The following is a 22955-nucleotide window of genomic DNA, read 5'->3' on the forward strand; positions in this document are numbered from 1 at the left end:
ACAATGTTGACTGTGACTGCGCCTCAAATGATCCATCCGCTTAGTCCAGTTTTGGCATACTCTTTTCAATATTTCGGCCTGTATCTCACGATACCAATGCGTCAAATGAAGCGGGCTTTTCTTAGACATCATGAGCCTTAACATAGCCCCATAAAAAAGTCTAAAGGCGTTAAATCTCACGGTCTAGGCGGCCAATTGACCGGTCCTGAATGCGAAATAAAATGTTCACCGAACACCCTTCTCAATAAGTTACACGTGATGTGTGGCATGTAGCACCGTCTTGTTGAAACCACATGTCATGCAAATCAAGCTCTTGCATTTTGGGAAAAAAAAATGTTGGATATCATCTCACGGAAGCGCTCACCATTCACAGTTACGTTACGATTCGCATCATCTTTGAAGAAGTACGGTTCAATGATGCCACCAGCCCATGAACCGCACCAAAGTGTGACTTTTTCTGGATGCATTGGTAGCTCTTGCAATGTTTCTGCCTGATCTTCACTCCAAAATCGACAATTCTGCTTATTTACGTACCCATTGAGCCAAAAAAGAGCTCAGTCGCTCAATGAAAGAAGGACGCGATGAACTTTCTTAACAAACCAGGCATTTTTATAATAAAATTCAATAGATTGCAAGCGTACAATTATAGACCAAACTAAAAATGTTTGAGAGTGAAACAAAGCGTACGTGAGCTGTTCAAACCAGTGTTGCCAAAAAAGATAATAGCTAAAAAATCACCTATATTAAGTATGCGAATTGCATACTTTTCTTCTTCTTTTACTTACTTTTTCTGTTTTTGAAAATGTTCGCTACGAAAGCAAAATCCATCACGATTTTATACCAACGAGTCCATTAAGCATTATCCAAATCCACATAGCCAAAGCAGCTTGGTTTATGACATTATTTTACCGAACTGAACATTCTACCCCCATACTTGCGTTTAATTTTACATGCATTTCCATAGTTGACGACTATTTTGTATGCGTGTTGGTTTTTGTTTGTTTGTTTGTTTTTTATTCATTCTGTGTTTATTTATTTATTTATACACAATCAGTCACATTATTTTGTAAAATAAATTTACCTAACTATACACTGTACAGAGGAGAGGGTGGAGGTGTGGCGTGTGTTTACACAATTGTTGGTTGTATTTCTTTTTCACTCTCAATTATTCAGAAGAAGAACTCGTATTTGTTTTGTTTAAAAACAATTTTGTATACATGTTTTGTTTTGTTTTGTTGTTTTTTTTTCATACTATAAATAAATATTAAAATATTATTAAAAGCTCATTAGAGGTGTTATCATATACATGTAGGCGTTCTCTTTTTTTTTGTTTGTTTGTGTGGGTATTGGTGTATGTTGTAGTAGTCGAAGTAGTAATAGTAGTATGCCTTTCTATGTATAAATGGGTATGGGTAGGTTGGTTATTACATTATACTTATTTATGCTCGTATTTTAATATTTGCTTTGCAAATGTTTTTTTTTGTTTTGTTTTGTTTTGCTTCTAATTTTGTTTTAATTTTGTAGTAGTCAACGCTTTTCAATATCTAGGGAGGGGGAGGGAAAACGCAAATAACTTAAACTAAACGTTCCATATATATTGTTTTTATAACTATTTTATTATGGTATATGTACAAAACAAACAATCAAATGACTGACTAACTAACTTAACTAATTTAACTAACTTTTCATTCTGTACAGGGACTTGGGGAGGGAGGAGAGGTTCTTAACTCATTTCGAAAATAATATAAAAAAGAACTTATGCTACTCTTAGAATTAAATTCTATGGAAATAAAAGATATCTTACTTAAACAAATATCGGCATTTTCAAACACGCCCTTGTATATAACTGCATATAAATATATCTATTTTTATTTATTTAGTTTAGTATGAATAACCCTGGCTTTTGCGTACTTTCATTACTATCGGAAGCCTTTCAATGAAAAATGATTCGATAATGTGTCAGGGTAGTAAAATTGAAAGAGCATGAAATAAATGAAAAATCTACATATTGATGGACCCTTTTTAAATGCCACACACTGTATTCGCAACTGTGTTTGTGTCTCGAAAGTCTCGAAACAATTTGTTTAAAAATGCTGTGCAATATTTGTTGGCTGGGAACTCCATTGAGTTTATATTTCGAGTTGAATATGTTTTGCATAAATTTGAAACAAGTGTACCATACCACTCGAAAGCCCTTTTGCCCTTCTAAGAACTGCGAAATATACGAAGAGATCTTTAGCGCCAAAATCATTGCCAAATTCAGACATGGATGTTATGATTTTCAACAAGTTCCCCTTGGATGAGGCCAAATTACCGCACACGTGGTCTAGAGTGCTTTCGTATCAGACGAAACTTTATCTCCCATTAAATGTCATACCACTTCTAAAGACATTTTCATGTCAAATTAAAAAAATATATATATAATCGATTCAAACGTTCGCGTTCTTGACTTTCAAAAATTCTGGTTCAATGAAGAAATGCAGAATTCAAAATTGGGAGATTTTACGGTTTAAAGAAAGCGATAATTCGGCCCAAATGAATACAAACTTAAAATTTCCCACGAAAATCTCATAGACAAAAAGTTGAATTTCCTTATGTCAATGCGCCAAATTCAAAATTTAGTTTATCGAATTGTAGAGCGACATTATTTAATGAAGTGTTTAGTAAGATTAGTCGACGTTGTTTTTAAGGTCCTCGACTGAATTCGAACTCTGGCTTCAGAGTCTTCAAAAACTTGGAAGGAAATTTTAGCGGGATATTGTCCCACTGGTGAGCATAAGCAACGGTTTATACACAAAATTGTCACCGGAGACGAGAAGTAGTTTGTCTGTGTCAATATAACAGATTCCTATGCCAAGGTCTAAGCAAAATCTGTATACAAAAAAAGTAAAACTTTATGCAAAAATAACGGTAGTCAAACCAATACAGCACAGTAAAAGAGGATATAAAGCAGAAATGTATCCCTTACAACAGGTCCATACGCAAGCGCACAAAAACCCCAACACAAGGTACCAGGTAATCCTTCTTCTAGCTTGCAACGGTGCTTACACCCTCCAGAATCTCAAATGGAATGCTGTTTAGCCAAACACTAGAGACCTATGTATCCTCAACCGGCACAGGATAGCTGTGAGCATCACACAGGCCGGAACATTGAGTTCCGATTTGTATGGTTTTCATTGCTATCACGAGAAGCTTAGCTGTAAGCTAGCGTCCACAGGTTGCGGATAGTGGAATGCTCCATACGGAGCGGAGAGTCTCGGTGAGAGGTCGAGCGGCACCGGCTCTTGTACAAATGCTGAGTGCCTATGATGCTCGATATGACAAGGCGAGTTATTGGCGCGTTTAAATAACCAATGGCCACCCTGTTCCCGAGGCGATCGGTCCTTTGGACCGAAACGAGATTGCAGAGGATCGCCACCTCCACATGAAAATGTGGTTACAATAACAATTAGAGACCTCGCGCCTATGGATCCTCAATTTTTTCGCTCGTTGTCTAACGAAAGGCGCAAGTTTCGACACAAAGTATTTAGGATTTTAAAATGGCCTGCCAATTTCTGTTTCAGACTGATGTTCGGCTAGGTTAGGTTAGGTTTACAAGCCAGTATTAGGATTGTTGAACGCTGAATGCTACTCACATTATCCTTAACCTTCTTTTAATCGAATGATGCTAAGTCAGTTCAAGTCTGATATCATATCAACATTTAAGTGTCGGTATTTTATAAGCCCCGAAAGCCGAGCAATGGCATAGGAAAAGCTTCAACGTCTCGTCTTCTACTACATATACGCACGCAATCCATATACGCACGCAATCGCTGCAACCATTCTGCATAAATGCGGTCCCATAATAATGCCGAAATCCATGCCGATCCGTCTTCCTACCACTTAGTATTAGATTTGCTTTCTGGTGCTCAGCATTGGCAAAAACCCAAAAAAAACAAAACGATGTCCTTTTGTTATTTAAGGCAAATTTACCCATGAACATTCCATTAAGGGGAGAAGCTTTTACATGGCAAAGTAACTCACAAACTTTGACAGTATTAAAAGGGAATAACCCCTTCCATTAAGAACAGAGGCAAACTTCTCACATATCAATGAGTACTGATCGATTCAAGTTTGAGATCAATGACAAGGTGCCTCTATTTCACAGCCGAGTCCGAATGCCGTGGCACAGTGCCACACCTCTTGAGAGAGAAGTTTTTACATGGCAAGGTAACTCACAAATTTTGAGAGTATTAGAAGGCGATAACCATCGCAGAAAATGTTTTATGGTCTTCTCGCCAGGAATAGTCATTGGTGATTGTAATTTTTTCGGCAGCAATGAAATAGTTCAATTGCAGTGATCAGCTAGAAGATAATCTTGGCCAGCTGTTATACTCATTGAAATTACACACCTTAACAATTATTGGGTAGGTATTTTGGATAGATACTTAACTTACTTTGGAGGCCACCGTAGCGCAGAGGTAAGCATATCCGCCTATGACGCTGAACGCCTGGGTTCGATTCCTGGCGAGACCATCAGAAAAATTTTCAGCGGTGGTTTTTCACTCACAATGCTGGCAACATTTGTGAGGTACTATGCCATGTAAAACTTCTCTCCAAAGAGGTGTCGCACTGCGGCACTCCGTTCGGACTCGGCTATACAAAGGATGTCCCTTATCACTGAGCTTAAACTTGAATCGAACTGCACTCATTGATATGTGAAAAGTTCGCCCCTGTTCCTTAGTGGAATGTTCATGGGCAAAATTTGCATTTTTACTTAACTTTAGACTCCTTCATTGTGGGTACCATTTAAAAGTTAAATCTAAAAATAAAACTTTATTACAGCAATTTATATTATGCTCCCTTTATTCTAATGCAAATTGAATACCTTGAGGAATTAACGTTAAGCACTCAATTTTGTGGAATTTAAATTGATAAAATATGGCCCTCTGCACATTATCGAATTTATGCTCTTTATATGTTTTTAGCTTATTAAGCACAATAAAAGATCCTAGCTTAGTACGCACACATACATACATACACTCAAACATATACAGGGCATATGCTTGTGTGTCTCTCGGCCTGTCGGTCGATGGGCCCACATATTTGTAGGTAAAACAGTACAAAACACCCAGTAGGCAAATTAAATAAAATGTTAACGACATCAACTGTCATATTCACGCATATGTCGAGTAAATGTGTGTTGTAAGAGCTTTTCTGTGTATGTGTGTGTATGCGAATTTGGGTGGGTGAAATTGTTTAGGTTTTTTACTTTGTCTTTTATTGTTTCAATGGTTTAATATATTTTATTTTATTTGGTTTGGTTTGGTTTCTGTTCTATATCAGCTTTATCGATTTATTTAAATTGCCACTTTCGCAGCCAAACAGGAGTTGTAGTAGAAGTAGATGTGATCAATGTGCACATGGTGGATGCGTACGATACGTACTCGTATTGTTCTAGTACATGGCTTTATATGAACATAGCGATACACATACATTGGGGTAGTCACTTTTTGAGACAAACAAAAAGAAGAGAAATACACTAACAGCAACAGCAAGATGGATTATTCAAGGAATAATGAATTGGAGATAATTCAGCTTGTAGTGATGGAAACAAATGAAAAATGTGTTGATAGTTTTCCACAATATTGTGTCTTAGTTCATCAACTTTCCATGAAAATTTAAAAGGAGTACATGAATCAGCGTCTGCTTATTAGTTGCATATTCCAGCAAAATCGAATCATTAACAAATGTAATGTAAAATCATGCAATCATGTAGAATTGGGTTATATCCTCCCTAAGATTACAGAGGTTAAAAGACTCAAATATAAGGTGACAACCGTATTTGGAGATCCTCTACCAATGTCAATAATCTTTTGTATTGCTCAAATCAATAGATGTAAAAGATAGACATCGTTAAGTCATCAACACCAATAAAATATACTCCGTAGGTTGGGCAATCGATATTTTGATGTTTTGCAAACGGAATGACAAATTGAATATACACTCCACCCAGTATGGCGATGGGTATACTAGATTTGTTGGTTGAATATCTAGCAACAACAATATGTTTTTAGTGGAGATTTTTGACAATGTTTAAGAAAAAAACTAAAACTCGGTGCCCAAAGGGTCTTTTACAGCCCCAGCACAATTTTTGCAGCCTCAAAGTTAGTCACATCAACTTTGAGGGCCTACCAATAGGTTTCTGAAAATTTTGCTCAATATCTCGTTCAAGACTTGGCAATAAATTTGAAATTACTAAAAGATATATCTCTAATTTAAACAAGTAAAAAGGCATTAAGTTCGGCCGGGCCGAACTTTGGATACCCACCACCTCGGGTATATAAGTAAACCCCATATCATCACAATCCGGTGAAAATTGGATAACTTGAGCACCCAAATTCGGCACGGACGTTGAGTGGTCTAATAAATATAAGTCACTATTCAATTTTGTAGAACAAAATATTGGTCTTTTTGGCAGATATGTCCAATTATAAACCGATCTGTACCATGTTAAGGTCGGGTACCGTGAAAAACTCACTGTTTAAAATTTCAGCGAAATCGGGTAATAAATAAAGCTTTTATGAGCTTCAGACCCCCTTATCGGCAGATCGGTCTATATGGCAGCTATATCAAAATATAGTCCGATCAGAACCATATTTAGGTCGGATGTTGGAAGGTCTTAACCTACTCACTGTTTCAAATTTCAGCAAAATCGGATAAAGTTTTTATGGGCATTAGACCCTTTATCGGAAAATCGGTCTATATAGCAGCTATATACAAAGATGGTCCGCTTTGACCCGTTCAAGAACTTAACCATCGTGCATCAAAAAGACGTATCTGTGCCAAATTTTAGCTCAATATCTCAATTTGTGGAGGCTGTACAATGATTACAACAGACGAACGGACAGACACATGGACGTCGTTAAATCGTCTTTGAATTTTACGATGATCCGAAATATATATACTTTGTAGGGTCGGAAATTGATATTTCGATGTTTTGCAAATGGAATAATCCTACGGTGGTGGGTATAAAAATGGACTTTTCTATCACCATGTTAGGCGAAAACGCAAAATGAAGCGAATACATCTTTGACTTTACAAAGAACTAATTTTCAACGCTCTGAAGTTTGGGAAAGTGCTTTTCGTGGAAGTGAGCCAATTCAAATGTCCCGGCAGCGACCGGAAAAGCTTTTCAAAAAATGGGTAACCCCAATGTACATGTGCGTGTATGTATCATTGTGTAATGTAACATAGTATGTGTTAGTGTGTTTGTGAAATCACGTATCGAGCACAATAAATGTGGATTGTTTAATCATTGCAATAGATATACTACCCCTCCCCCCACCTAAAGCTTGTTTCCATCACTTACATCTCTCCCACATGGTAGATACAACATCCGTTTCCCTATTGCATTTCCGGCATTATTCTAGTTAGTATCTGATGTGGAAAATTTTACAACAATGAAACACTTTGTGTTGTCATCTCGACATCGTTGCGAATGTTCATTCGTTCTTGTACATGTCTGTTGGTGGGGGAGGGGTTGCGTAAGTAAATGCATTTGTCTAGGCAAATACACACTCACTCGCCTTACCATCATTCGTTAGAACAAAAGTTGGCCAGGTAGGTTGGATTATGATGATGTTCTTAATGATGATGGTGATGAGGGCTTTCTGTTCTACTCAACGATCGATGGATGGTTCGCTTCATTAAACATATCGGTAGAAGGTCTAAAGGGTTTGGTGGTTGTTGAAATTGGTGGTGGCATCGACATCGGCGGTGGTGGCTGAGTTGGTAGTTTTAGTTTGTGGTGGTGAAAGTCGTAGTGTCTTCTTATCATCATCACATGCTCTTCCAAGCATTATGACAACTTGAATGCTGCTCGCTCTTCTGTCATCTGCATTTGTGAATGCATTTATTATTATTATACGCTTTCTTTGTTCAACTGTTTTATCGTGGCGGCAGCATTCAAAGTTTCCTTTCGACGTTTCGCGCTGTTCGGGGCTCCTAGCTCGTTCTGTTGTTGCTGTTGGTGTAACACATTGTTGCTGTCGGTTTCCTCTGCTTCCTCTTCTTCTTCTTCGGCGTAACGCATCATGTTATTGTGACGATCCATGGAGTGACGTTGATGGCGTTGCAATTGCATTTGTCCTTGTTGTTGCTGTTTAGGTTGGTGGTGTTGCTGTTGTTGCTGTTGCATGGATGTTCCATCGTCATCCTCCTCCTCATTATGGTTATTCTTGTCCTTATTGTTATGCTTGAATTGATAGTTGTTGTTGTTGTTGTTGCTGTTCATGTTATTGTTATTACTGCTGATTATGTTGGAAATTCCTGGAGCGAATGTCTCATTGATATTATCCTCTTCCTCTTCGGCATTGGCATTCTGCAGCTGATGGGGTGACATTTTCAACACTTCCTTTGCTTTATTTTCCCATAGCCTTCGATTGGCTTTTAGCTGTGCAATTGATGAGGATTTTCGTCATTTATTATGTGAGTTTGAGTATGTGTGTGTGAACGTTCGTTCATCATTTTGCATCCATGTCCATGCCAATCGGGGGAAAAAATTGATTTCAGAAATACATAAAAGAATAAGAAAATCATTAATGAAATTAAATTCGACATTGGAGCGACGAGAAGTGCGGCTACAAACATTGGCGCATTTATATATGTACATCGATATAAAGCAACAACACAAATTCCCCACATATGAATGCACATACATACATGTGTATATGTATAAGAAATAATAAAACTACATATGTACATACATACCAGCAAGGAATGAAATAATAAAAACATAATAAATAAATTAAAGAAGGCCTCTATCGTATGCGTGTGTTGGTGTGAGTGTGCGGCATTTCATTCGGCATCTCCCTGGCTTTCATCAGAATCTCGTTCTCGTACTTAACAACCCATGACTGGGCCAATTAAAGAAACGCCATTTATCTATTCGAGCACTCAAAGGATAATTTGCGTATGTGTCAATAATACATGCATACATACATATATTCACACACACACACACACACTATCGCTCAATTTACACGCCACAATTCCATTTGCGTAAAATGCATTACCTCAATTAATTTAAATCATTTATGATGTTCGCATCTGCAGCTGTTCGCTTTGGGGAGTTTCAGAGCAGCTATTGAATTCGCTGTTTGCAATTAAATTTAAAAAAGTTTTAAACGGTTTCAGTTTATTATAGCCACGCTGAAATGTGTAATAATGGACAGGGAAGAAAAAACGATCTCGCCGAATATTAAAGTGCAGTGGAACATACCACTTGAAGTTTCACGACCATTGTAGAATTTTCTGAAATTTAAGATATAAAATATTCATACGCATCTCCTGGTGTCAATATAAAAACTCCAAAAAACTTCACGTAGATGACTCAGAAATATCTAAAAAGTTCACGAAGATGATGAATGCAGTACCAACGCTATTTATATCGAAACGCCCAACCGATTCGATAGAGTAACTGTTCTTAAAAAAATCCGACAATAGTGGCATGTGCATCGATATTTCTTCTTTAGTGTCAGAAAAAATTTAAACTTCGTTACACTCAAACAATTTTGTTGGTAAAAGCAGCAGAAATGTTTGTTTGTAAAGAAATCTGATCTGGCGTACATTACAGTTTCCTGCTGTATGTACTACACTACAGGGCAAAGTGAAAAGATTCTGAAATTTGAATTACTTCCACACATTTTTGCCTTTTAAATGACTAGAAAAATATTTTCACACAAAAAAATGTGGCCGTTTTGAATTGGTAGCACTTTGTGATACCCTGTATATATACAACTAAAAACGCAATAAGTTCGGCTGAACTTTGCATACCCATCATCATGGATCTTCTGTGAAGCTTTTATTGCTGCCGAGTCAGAGGAAGGCATAAAAGCTACATACCATACTTTTCAACTATTCATAGCGCAGTTGTTGAAAGTCATAACAAAACACGTCGTGCAAAATTTCAGGCAAATCGGATAATAATTGCGCCCTCTAGTGGCTGAAGAAGTCAAGACCCCAGGTAGGTTTATATGACAGCTATATCAGGTTATTGACCGATTTGAGCACAGTTGTTGGAAGTCATAATAAAACACCTAATGCAAAATGTCAGCCAAATCGGTTAAGAATTGTGTTCTCTAACGGCTCAAGAAGTCAAGATTACAGATCGGTTTATATGGCAGCTATATCAAAATGTGGAATGATATAGCCCATTTACAATCCCAACCAACCTTCACTAATAAGAAATATTTGTGCAAAATTGCAAGCGTCCAGTTTTACTCCTTTGAAAGTTAGCGTGCTTTCGACAGACCGACGGACGGACATGGCTAGATCGACTTAAAATGTCATGACGATCAAGAATAGGTATAAATTAGGGGGTCTAAAACGAATATTTCAAGAAGTTAAACACAGAATGACGAAATTAGTACACCCCCATCCTATGGTGGAGGGTATAAAAAGATTAGTAGAGGAGAAAAGTACCGACCGACTGTAGTTAGCTTAAACGCTGAAGGGACTACTTCTCCCAAGCCCCATTGGAGAATTTTCAACTGCTGTGCATTAGAATGGATTTCTGAAATTGGATAGCACGACGTCCGCTTTGCATACCATCACCGCACATATTACCAAAAGTTTTACGCTTCGAAGATTTTCGATATGGTCAGCTCCGCTTTTTGACAATATCTAGCAAAACGTCCCTCCAGCCGCACATGAAACGCTGTATTAAGTCTACTAAAAAAAATTAAGAGTGGAAACAAGGTTCTTTAATTGCTTGCCGGTAGTATTTACTATGCAGATGAAGAAGTGTTTATGTATTTAATCCATACCACTACTATAATATAGGGTATGGAAACTTTGTGCATTTGTTGGTAACACCCAAAAGGAAGAGAGCTAGACCCATTGAAACCGATTGACTCAGAATCACTTTATAATTCGACTTAGCTATGTCTATCTGTCCATGTTAATTTGTGTGCAAAGCATAGGTCACAATTTTGATCCGATCGTCCGATTGGCACATACATTTTTTGGCCTAGAAACAAAGCCTTTTGGAAAAAGGCTCAGATTTGGATATAGCTTTCATATATATGTTCGTTTGGTTTTGACTACAAAACAAAAAACAAATTTTGCCCATGAACATTCCACTAAGGAACAGGAGCAAACTTCTCACATATCAATGAGTGCAATCCGATTCAAGTTTAAGTTCAATGATAAGGGTCCTCCTTTTTTTAGCCGAGTCCGAACGGCGTGCCGCAGTGCGATACCTCTTTGGAGAGAAGTTTTACATGGCATAGTACCTCACAAATGTTGCCAGCATTAGGAGGGGAAAACCAACGCCGAACTTTTTTTCCGGATATTCTCGCCAGGATTCGAACCCAGGCGTTCAGCGTCATAGGCGGACATGCTAACCTCTAGCGCTACGGTGGCCTCCACAACTCACTTTCCTAAATTTTGGCGAAATCGGAAAATAAATGCGCCTTTTATGGCCCCAAAACCTTAAATCGAAGATCGGACTACATGGCAGCTATATCCAAATCTGGACCGATCTGAGCCAAATTCAAGAAGAATATCGAAGGGCTTAATTTAACTCACTGTTCAAAATTTCGGCGATATCGGACAATCAAAGCGCCTTTTACGGTCCCAAAACCTTAAATCGAGAGATCGGCAGCTATATTCAAATCTGGACCGATTTGAGCCAAGTTTAAGAAAAATTTCGAAGGTCCTAACAGAACTCACTGTTCCAAATATTGTCGACATCGGACAATAAATGCGCCTTTTATGGGCCCAAAACTTTAAATCGAGAGATCGGTCTATATGGCAGCTATATGCAAATCTGCACCGATCTGTGCCATATATCGAAAGTATGTCGAGGGGCTTAACTTAACTCACTTTCCCAAATTTCGGCGAAATCGGACAATAAATGCGCCTTTTATGGGCGCAAGACCTTAAATCGAGAGATCGGTCTATTTGGCAGCTTTATCCAAATCGGGACCGATCTGGGCCAAATTGAAGAAAGATGTCCAGTTGCCTAACACAACTAACACACTGTCAAAAATTTCAGCAAAATCGGATAATAAATGTGGCTTTTATGGGCCTGAGACCCAAAATCGGCGGATCGGTCTATATGGCTGCTATATCCAAATCTTGGCCGATCTGGGCCAAATTGAAGAAGGATGTCACTGTCCCAAATTTCAGCAAAATCGGACAATAAACGTGGCTTTTATGGACCTAAGACCCCAAATCGGCGGATCGATCTATATGGGGGCTATATCAAGATATTGTCCGATAATCCATCTTCGAACTTAACCTGCTAATGGACAAAAAAAGAATCTGTGCAAAATTTCAGCTCAATATCTCTATTTTGAAAGACTGTAGCATGATTTCAACAGACAGACGGACAGACAGACGTACGAACATGGCTAGATCGTCTTAGATTTTTACGCTGAACAAGAATATATGTACTTTATAGGGTCGGAAATGGATATTTCGATGTGTTGCAAACGGAATGACAAAATGAATATACCTCCATCCTTCGTTGGTGGGTATAAAAATATCACTACGTATGAACTATTATGCTCTGTGATTATTACACTTCCGACCGCAAAAAAAAAAAAAATAGCACACCTTATACCAATTTAACAACAGTCCATAATGAACAGTGTAGCATAATTTAATATAATAGGCTTCTATTCAATTTCATTTATCATTTGGGCAGCGTAGTTCTGTGTGACTGGAATCAATTTTCAATTTTTCTATTTTTTTTTTTCTCCTTTTTTGAATCCTCATAATAATCGCTTTTACGCCACACATGCGAGTTAAACAAATAGGCATTTACCATAATTTATTTAAATACAAATTGCGTATTGTTGTAGTGGTGACGATGCTGATGCTACGTCACAGCTCATAGAACTGGGGCTAGAAGTGTTTATTTTGTTTTATTGATTGGCCAATTACAACGCCGGGGAAACACCTATATGCCTATGCGAGGATGTAGATGTGTGTGTGCCTTTTGTGTAGAAGAGCCTAGAAAGGGGGAATCTAAGCCTACATATTAGATTGCCAAGGAGTGTTGGGGGCATTAAAGCTAGGGAGGGGGATGATTTAATTTGTGAATCCGCCATAAACACCAACGCACAGCCAAAACCACAATCAACCACAGTGCGGCGATACAGGAGCAAATGGCACCCAACCATTTAACAGCGGTGGCACCAGAAGAGGCCGTGGAGGCAGCCGCAGCAACATAAAAACAACCCGCAGACATTATTGATTTAATATTGCCCACCCACCGCCTAACCGCCGCTCTTAATGGTATTTGTTTGTATTAATTAAAATTATGTATTTTTATTACAATGCTTAATTGTGTATTAACACATTGAGTTAACAGGTCACGAGGGGCTGCCATCCTGGCTACAAGTCCTTTGTCGGAAAATGTGAAAGCATCAGACAAAGGCAGGGGAGTGCGTGTTTATTGGCCAACGGCGCATGAATGTTAACTCAATTTGAGCATTACGCAAGGAATAATTGCTTATTAACCACTCGATCTCCTTAATGACAACAAAGGGGCATAACTTTCAACAAAAAGCAAAAGGTATCATCATTAACATATTATGCCCGTATAAGTCCTTAAAATGCCTGACATATGATTGTGATAAAAGCTAAAGGCACATTAAACGATATAATGATCAGATTGCTGAATGAAGACATTTTCACTCATACTCGGATGGTGCTATAGTCTGAGGAAAGAGTTCATTGGGAACATTTATCAAACATACTTTAATACACTGACAAATTTTGTGCTCCTATTTAATGATTCGATCCAAAGATCAGGCATTTTAGTTTAAAGATGATCAACTTTCCAACGTTTTAAGGAAACAATCCATTTGGTGAAACATATTTTCCTTCATATTAAGAAGAGTTTTTGCTAGGTAAATAAATCCTTAACTTTGCGTCTTGTTATTAAAGACAAAAAATCTAAAATAAAGGTCAAAATATCGTTGAGAGTTAGGAAATTGACCTTGGGACAAAACAAAAGTTAACCCCAGTTAGAGACGCAAAATAGCTTTACAAATAGTAGCGTCTTTAAATTTTTAACTTTTTTTGGTTAAGATGCTTAGTTTAAAAAAAGAATTTTTCAAAACGTAATAGTTGGACAGTCATCTATGAAGTAAAATAAAAATCAATTAGCAATCAAAATTTGAAACGGGTGGTCATGTCAGTTAGTAAATAGGAAATTAAATTTAAAGATATCATCTTTGTTTTAAAGTTTTGGTTCTTTGGCTCGTTTTCATTGCTATAATCCTTCAAATAAGAAAACAACTAAAATTTGAGGCCAACTATTTTTCCCTTTCAGTGCAGGTTTGAAAACATCATTGATATGGACTTTTTATGTAGTTTATCAGATTTTTTTTTTTTTTTGCTTTTACTAGATTAACGTATTTTTTTTAAGAATTTAATGAATGCTATTTTGCCAACAATTATTGACTTTCGAATGAGAATTAAAATTAAATTTGCTTCATCGCAGAATTTAGATTTATAAATGAAGTGACCAGGTGGATAAGAAGAATTGGTCACGGCTGATCCAATTTGTTTTTTTTTATGCAGAGCACGTTTGGTGTTATGGCAGATGCAATAAACACTACTTTGGGTGTTAATTAACTTCTGAGTTAGTTAATCGAAAGCATGAAAACACAATTTTCATTTATTTAATTGGCTGTTTGTGCATCGCCACATTCTAAATAGGTTTTCACAAAATGGTACAAAAAATTAAGTACGCAAAAGAGAAGTAAGTGCGGTCTAAAATCGGGCAAAGCCAACCTTTTCATATCCTACACTAATTTGGGTGTAATTCCAAAAATGCTTCAAAGGAGTCCGTGGTGTATAATTTATCAATATGTGGGTTGGAAATATATAAAAGTGACAGTTCTTCACATACTCACTTTATAGTCCAATGGTATAACACAGTGGACGCAAAGGCACAGTTGTCGGAAGTGATACTAAAACACCACGAGCAAAATTTCAGTCAAATCGGATAAGAATTTCGGCCTCTAGTCTAGTCTAAGTCTAATCGGGAGATCTGGTTATATGGCGGCTATATCACGTTATGGACTGATTTAGACTATACCAGTTGTAGGAAGTCATACCAAAACACCACGTGCCAAATCGGATAAAAATTGCGCCCTCTAGAAGCTCAAGAAGTCAAGACCCAAGGTCCGTTCACATGGCAGCTATATCAGGTTATCAACCGATTTCGACCATACCCGACACAGTTGTCGGAAGTCATACTAGAACACCACGAGTCAAATTTTAGTCAAATCAAATAAGAGTTGCGCCCTCTTGAAGCTCAAGAAGTCAAGACCCAAGATCGGTTTATATGGCAGCTATATCAAAACATGGACCGATTCGGCCCATTTACAATCCCAACCGACCTACAGTAATACAAAGTATTTGTGCAAAATTTCAAGCGCCTAGCTTTACTCCTTCGAATATAAGCATGCTTTCGACAGACGGACGGACATGACTAGATCGACTTAGAATCTCGAAACGCTGAAGAATGTAAATACTTCATGGGGTTAAATGCATATTTCGAGGTGTTATAAACGGAATGACGAAATTAGTATACCCCCATCCTATGGTGGAGCGTATAATTAGCTATTTCGTACTATTTTACACTTGTTGGTATCAACATGTACAAATTTCCAACTACATATATTGGCGAATTTCAGAGCTCTAGCTCAAATTATAAAGAAAGTACAAAAGGGTATTAATTGTGGCACAAATTAAAAATTTTCTACCGTTTTCACTACTTATTTTCAAATTTTTCTTTCAACACCAATTATTTCGAAACATCAATCATTGATGCCAAATTTGGAGGTTTTCAATTCATTCGCCAAGTGCGATACACACTTAATTCGTACTACTTTGTACTTTGTAGGAGGCCACCGTAGCGTAGAAGTTAGCATGTCCGCCTATGACGCTGAACGCCTGGGTTCGAATCCTGGCGAGACCATCCAAAAATATTTTCAGCGGTGGTTTTTTTTTTCTCCTAATGCTGGCAGCATTTGTGAGGTACTATGCCATGTAAAACTTCTCTCCAAAGAGGTGTCGCACTGCGGCACGCCGTTCGGACTTCGGGCTTTAAAAAGGAGGCCCCTTATCATTAAGCTTAAATTTGAATCGGACTGCACTCATTGATATGTGAAAAGTTCGCCCCTGTTCCTTAGTAGAATGTTCATGGGTAAAATTTGCATTTGCACTTTTTGGTACCAAAATTTTGAAAAACCATTATGTCACCCTGCTTGCCTAATTTCAGAGATTTAGCTGAATCCGCAAAGAAAGCACAGGTACTATTACCTGTTATAGTACTTAAAGTATTTGTTACCGCATATCATTTTTAGCAAATTTTTAACTATTTTGTATTTTTTTTTTTGCACTAAAATGTACGAATTTCGAACAAAAACACTATCTAGTCATCCAATATATTTATATATCCTAGATGTATTTGGATGCCAAATTTGAGAGCTCTATATCAATTCGTTAAAAATAGCAACAAATGGAGCCAACTACAGTTCACTTCTGGTACGATATTTGAAACTTTTTTTTTTATTTTGAGACGCTGTTTATTTTGAGTCAAATTTCATTATTCTAGCCCTTTCCGTTCACGCTACTATTTAGTACGTCTGAGTACCTACACGTATGAGCAGGGCAATAATCAATCAGTCAGCCATCCAGTTAATTGCGTCTACATTTTTTATATAGAGAAGAAGATTTGTGGATCAGCAGTAGAGATTTCTAAACAGTTTTCACGAAAATTGTTTAGTTAAAAAGCGATAACAGAAAAGTTAACGATATGCTATTCAGTATCAGTATCAATCATACTTGATTTTCATAATATAAAACCAGTAAGGAAAGGCAAAAGTCGGGCAGTGCCGACTGTATAATGGCCTCCACCTACCCTATAATTACAATGTGGGAGCTATATCCCATTCTGAACCGATTTTGATGGACCTCGGCGGTCAAATATGTTCAAACTGTAATAACTAACCAAAATCTGACGAACATATGGGAGGTATATCTAATTCTTAACCGATTTCAAGGAAACTTCTCAGAAAATGTGGTAGTCGTCGAGGTGCAGCGTAGTGCAAAATGTTGGCAAGATTGGTAAAATAATGCGCTTGCAGCGGCTCTTGGGGTGAAAATCTGGCGATATACATGTATGACAGCTATATCTAAATCTAAGCCGATTTCTATGAAATTTGTCAGTAATATCGGAGTCTTAAGAAAATGCTTCCTAACAAATTTCAAGAGAATCGGTTAACAAATAAACATTTTATTGCATTATTACTGCAAATCGGACGAACATATATATGGCAGCTATATCCAAATCTGAACCGATTTCTATGAAATTCACCGGTAATGTCGAGAGTCATAAGAAAATCCTTCCTGCCAAATTTCGGGAGAATCGGTTAACAAACGACCATTTTATTGCAGTATTACTGCAAATCGGACGAATATATATATGAGAGCTTTACCAAATCTGAACCGATTTTTTCCAATATCAATGGGCTTCGTCTCTAGACCGAAAAACATGCCCATATCAAATTTGAAGACGATCGGATGAAAACTGCGACCTGTACTTTGTACACAAACATGGACAGACGGACGGAAGGACAGACAGACAGACGGCATAGCTAAATCCAATCAGAAAGTGATTCTGAGTCTATCGGTATACTTATCAATGGGTCTATCTCTCTTCCTTTTGGGTGTTACAAGCAAATGCACTAAGTTATAATACCCTGTACCACGATAATGGTGTTGGGTATAAAAACATGAACAAAAAGTTTTATTTGAATAAATTGGTATTGATAACACTTTTCCTCCATGCGATTAAAACAATTGTTCACATATTTTATAGCATCCTCTTTGTGATTTTCGCTTTTTTGAGTGGAGTTGTCATAGAAAAACAAAAGATAACGATTTGTGATGACGAGAAATTAGAGAATAGCATAATCGTTAGTGCACACGATTTTCTTTTTGTCGAAAATTTAACCAAACAATTTTCATTATAACCTACAAAATCGCAATACAGGTCTATATGCTACAAATACCGTTTCATTTTTATACAACTGGCCTAAAATTTTGCATAAGAAGGTAGTTAGTTATGCCCATAATTACTAAAAATAACACTGCGCTTGAGCTTTGTCCCCCTCAATGGTGCGCACACAAAAACCGAAATATTTTATTCTGTTTTCACATTGTCTGTCTCAAATATCCCACGTCATGATTATTTTATGTCATGCTGGGATCTATAGACAAAGAAACCAAACGAAAATATGACGGGAGAGCGGGGGGGCACGTTCATAAATTTGAACATTTCAAAAGTCATTAGAACACTGAAAGGCAACATCAACAAAACTCAATTGACTATCATATTCCCTCGTACCAGTAACGCAGCAGAAGTTGGACTGCACTTTCACCAATATTCGCCACCCGCCCGGGCGTCCGAGAGGAAAACCCAAAACTCATGGAAAAGCAAAGGAGCACAACCGCGGAAGAGAAATGAACATGGGAGATTACTTTAAACTACATAATGTCGTTAGGTTGAACATCACTGAGGCACAGCAGCAGAAGTAGCTGCAACAAAAGCGCCGCCAACACAACACAATGTCAACATTTGTTGGGAAAAACTTTTTCCTTCGTTCCTCAACAGTCAGGGGAGACGAAGAAGAAGAGGAAGCAGACAAACAAGAAACAATGCAAAAGAAAAGGAAAGTTGAAATTAAATGAAACATAATGGAACATAATATGAAAATAAAAGAAATGGATGGCTGAATGGCACAACACGTAGAACAAACAAAAGGAAGCAACATTCATAAAGGACCAATCGCAAGGATTATGGGGGGGGCTAGGAGAGGGCGAGGCGAGGGCGTCAAGCACAACACAATGGGGATTTCGGGAGAACACACGGACCGAACTCAGTAATTGAACACACATACAACAAAGTGAACCAAACTAAATGGAGCAAATCACAAAACAAGCGCACAACAACAAAACAAATCAAGAAACCAACAAATGAACCAACGAAAGAACGAACGAACGAACGAATGAGCAGAAAAAAACAACAACAAGAATTAGATTTATTGTAAAAGCCACTCGCACACACACGCACACGTACCTTCGATGTATTGTCTTCCACCCAGGCGTCTGGCTTACCGTAATCCGGCGGATTGGCAAAGGGATCATAGCCCAGCACCGACAGCATGGGCGCAATGTCGGCCATATCGCGCACCACATCTTCGGGTATATTGCCCACCCACTTAGACAGAGCTTCTAAGTTTACAGGTTTAATCACCTGGTCCGATGAACGTTCCACTCTGCAAGAGAGAAAAAAAAAACACACACACATACAAACATATAACAACAATAAAAAACAGGTGAAAAATAGGAGACAAAAAGTTAATTGCTTCGTTAGCCATTTCGCTTGGAGACACCATGAATTGGTGGCCCGTACCTGTAACATTTCAGTTTCGCCAAGCGCAAACACAGACACAACCACAACCGCCAACAGAGACCTATCTCGCCGGGCTAGTCTGGTTCGGCTCGGCACTCGTCGATTTGAACTTTTTCTTCTATTTCTGTTTCTGCTTCTTGTCCTTGGCCATCAAGAGCACACTCGCAACCCGTGCCGAGAGTCATAATTGTAAATTATGGCAGAAGTTAGTTAATGATATTAAAATACTGAAAGGTTCGCAGCACCAAATGCAAGATGACTTAAAAGCCCACGAACCAACGCAAGCTAGCGACGACATGGCCATGGCCATAGTGGGATGAATAGCGCTGCCTTTTGGCAAAGGACATACACTTCGCACAAAAACAAAAAAAATGTGCCGAACGTTGTAATTGCTCTGTATAGAAATTAATATGGAGACTTTAAGTCACATTGCTACGCACAATTATGCATAGCTAAGTATCCACCTCAAGTGCTTCTACCCCAAGCACTATTGAAATATTTGCCTGTGCTAACTTACTACTTTACTGTTATTTAACCTTCGCAAGCCCAAAACCCACCCGGGTGGGATCTTCAATTTTCAAACATCGTAAACTCGGCGAAGTTTTGTTAAATCGAAAATCGCTTTGAACTCAGTGGCTAAATTTGTTTTCTCTACGAGAAAATAAAAAAATAATGTAGAACCTGGTTGGAGTGGATGTTGTATTTTGCGGTCTCCTTCAATCTTTCTTTCCACAAGTATGAAATTTTGGGATTTATATTACAGTTTCCTCCAAATAAAATAGTTGATCCACTCGAGTTGGTTTTGGACCACGACGTACACTAAAATCTTTGAACCTGCGAGGTCTAAACTATTGGATTGCCCAAAAAGTAATTGCGGATTTTTCATATAGTCGGCGTTGACAAATTTTTTCACAGCTTGTGACTCTGTAATTGCATTCTTTCTTCCGTCAGTTATCAGCTGTTACTTTTAGCTTGCTTTAGAAAAAAAGTGTAAAAAAAGTATATTTGATTAAAGTTCATTCTAAGGTTTATTAAAAATGCATTTATTTTCTTTTAAAAAATCCGCAATTACTTTTTGGGCAACCCAATAATATTCAACATAAACACCACGGCGAAGCAGCATGAGGTTCATTATTCGATTCCCACCAAATATTTCATCAGCCGCTAGAAAAACATAAATGCGGTTTTAAAATTGCTTTAAAATAGTCTGATCGCGAACAAAACTAAAATGTTCACCATTTTCCTATCACAATTATCAGAATGCTAGGATATGTAAGTCTAAACTGAAGTCGACCGTGGGTGTTTGTGTTACGAGTTACGTTCAATGAATTCTCTCTTTTTAACTCAATCATTTTCTGCCTCCTTTTTAGCAATACAATGGTGTCGCTACTTACTTTGAGAGCGGAACTCCATTCGGTTTATTAATGAACTCCTCATGATGTAGAACAGAATCATTCCAAGGGACATCAAGAAACTCTAATATTTTACGCATCCATTCTTCAGGATGTAATACCAGTTGCTCATAGTAAACCTGAAAGAAGATAAAAAAATGTCAAGAGATTAATAGAATTTGTAATGTACAGTTGAACCTCGATTATGCGGTGTTACACTGTAAGATATAGCAACTGTCCACAAAGCTGTATTGATATTCAAAGACTTGGCGAAATCATGTCTGCTATCTGAAGCCAAACGTTAATTTACGATAATTGAAGCTTCGGAATGCCCCTTGAACCAAAGTCGGATTTAAGCATGTGCAATTCGGTGGAAGAAATGTCACTGTAACTTTTTCAGTTATCAGAAAATTTACATTTGAGTATGCTTACACTTATCTAGAATTAAAAGCACTTTGCACTTCTCATCCAAGCCAATGGTTTGTAGATTTTGATTTACTTCATGAGGCATATGATAAAATTGATTTATTATTTTTTATTACATGTCTTTTCTTTGCCTACATGATAGTTTTGATTTCTGATAACAAACCAATGGACTGTAATCTATAATCAGTTCTAATTTTTGCTAAATTGAAAAACTTTTCGTGCTCTTTTTTCTCTTTTGTTATTGGAGTCATTTACTCAACTTTGACTCCTCAAAGTTCCCAATACCACTGTGCGGCGCTCGCTTTCAGGCGTCAAAGTCGAAAACGTTTTAACTTGTCCGCGTTGCTTTTTGGAAAACAAAGCTCACCGCGCTCATTCTGTTTTGGCCTTTATAGTTTGATTGTGTTATACTTGGTTGGAAAATGACAAACGGCTATTGTTGGCGAACTCAAACACCTCAAAATAAAAAAAATAATTATGTATTGGACCATATTAATTCGTTATAATGATACTGGTAGCGTTACCAAACGCCATGGTGGTGGACCCTGCAAAAACACCTAGTGGTTCGGCGGGAATTAAATGAAACCCATGCTGTTGTGGCAGTCAGTTGCTCAGAGATCTGAAAATATCCCGTGGAAGGATGCCACATATATTGACACACGAGCACATGGTAAATCTTCAATGTTCCAAAAGGTATACGATCTTACACCAAAGCAAAATAATGTTAGACTTCAAAGAGCAAAGGAGTAGCTGACAGCATACACTCGGATAATAATTGCAGATTCTATAGGCTCAAGAACATATCGAAGGCCTACTTTATATGGAGCTAAATCCAAAACTGATTCGATATGGCTAATTTGCAATCTCAAACGACTTACATCAATAAAGAAGTATGTGTTGAAAATTTTGAGTGGCTACATTTGCCAGTTCGACTGCTATCGTGATTTCCACAGACGTACGGATATGGCTAGATCGAGTTAGAATGTCAAGACAATCAAGCATATACGTATATACTTTAGGGGTCGTAGATAAATATACACCCATCTAATGGTGGTCGGTATAAAAATAAGGCGGAATGGATGCTCTTAAGAAAACTATTACACGGGAATGACCCATAATACATGCGGATTATAGTCCTGCAAGCTGCATCTCGGTTTATGACCGACTCACAGCAATAGTCAAGCAAAACCGTGGTCATATCTAGCAAAAGTTAATTGTTTCTGAAATTTTTATTACATCCACATATTTTTGCCTTTTTAATCAACAAAAAATGTTTTCACAATATGTAAGCTACCCTTGTCAGCTACCCTTGTGCCAAACCAAGGGTTATATCCAAAAATTTATTAATCTAATCAAACCCCAAATCATGTTGTTTGCGGAGGCAATTAATGAAAAATAAAGAAAATGATAACACAGAATTTTAGAAATGATAACACAGAATTTTGAAAATAATAATAAAAAGAAGTTTATTAAAATATTGTTTCAAAAGTCAATAACTTTTGACAATTCAGATTGTTAGCTTGGGGCCGCAATAGCGCAGAGGTTAGCATGTCCACCTATGACGCTGAATGCCTGGGTTCGAATCCTGGCGAGACCATTAGAAAAAAATTTCAGCGGTGGTTTTCCCCTCCTAATGCTAGCGACATTTGTGA

The 22955-nt window shown here is 37.7% G+C and overlaps 1 protein-coding gene across 1 annotated transcript in view; it reads right to left on the bottom strand.

Annotated features, from left to right (window-relative positions):
- Nucleotides 1–993: 993 nt before the first annotated feature.
- The window catches only part of LOC106087975 (protein-tyrosine sulfotransferase), a 100322-nt gene continuing 78360 nt past the window's right edge, over nt 994–22955 (bottom strand). Inside the window, exons 5-7 of the mRNA XM_059367839.1 lie at nt 20881–21017; nt 19151–19349; nt 994–8434 (exon numbers count right to left, since the gene is read on the bottom strand). Coding sequence (XP_059223822.1) covers nt 7904–8434; nt 19151–19349; nt 20881–21017 — 867 coding nt within the window. The 3' untranslated portion in view covers nt 994–7903. The remainder of the gene's footprint in view (nt 8435–19150; nt 19350–20880; nt 21018–22955) is intronic.

This window comes from Stomoxys calcitrans, chromosome 4 (assembly GCF_963082655.1).
Source record: "Stomoxys calcitrans chromosome 4, idStoCalc2.1, whole genome shotgun sequence".
NCBI classification, from domain to species: domain Eukaryota; kingdom Metazoa; phylum Arthropoda; class Insecta; order Diptera; family Muscidae; genus Stomoxys; species Stomoxys calcitrans.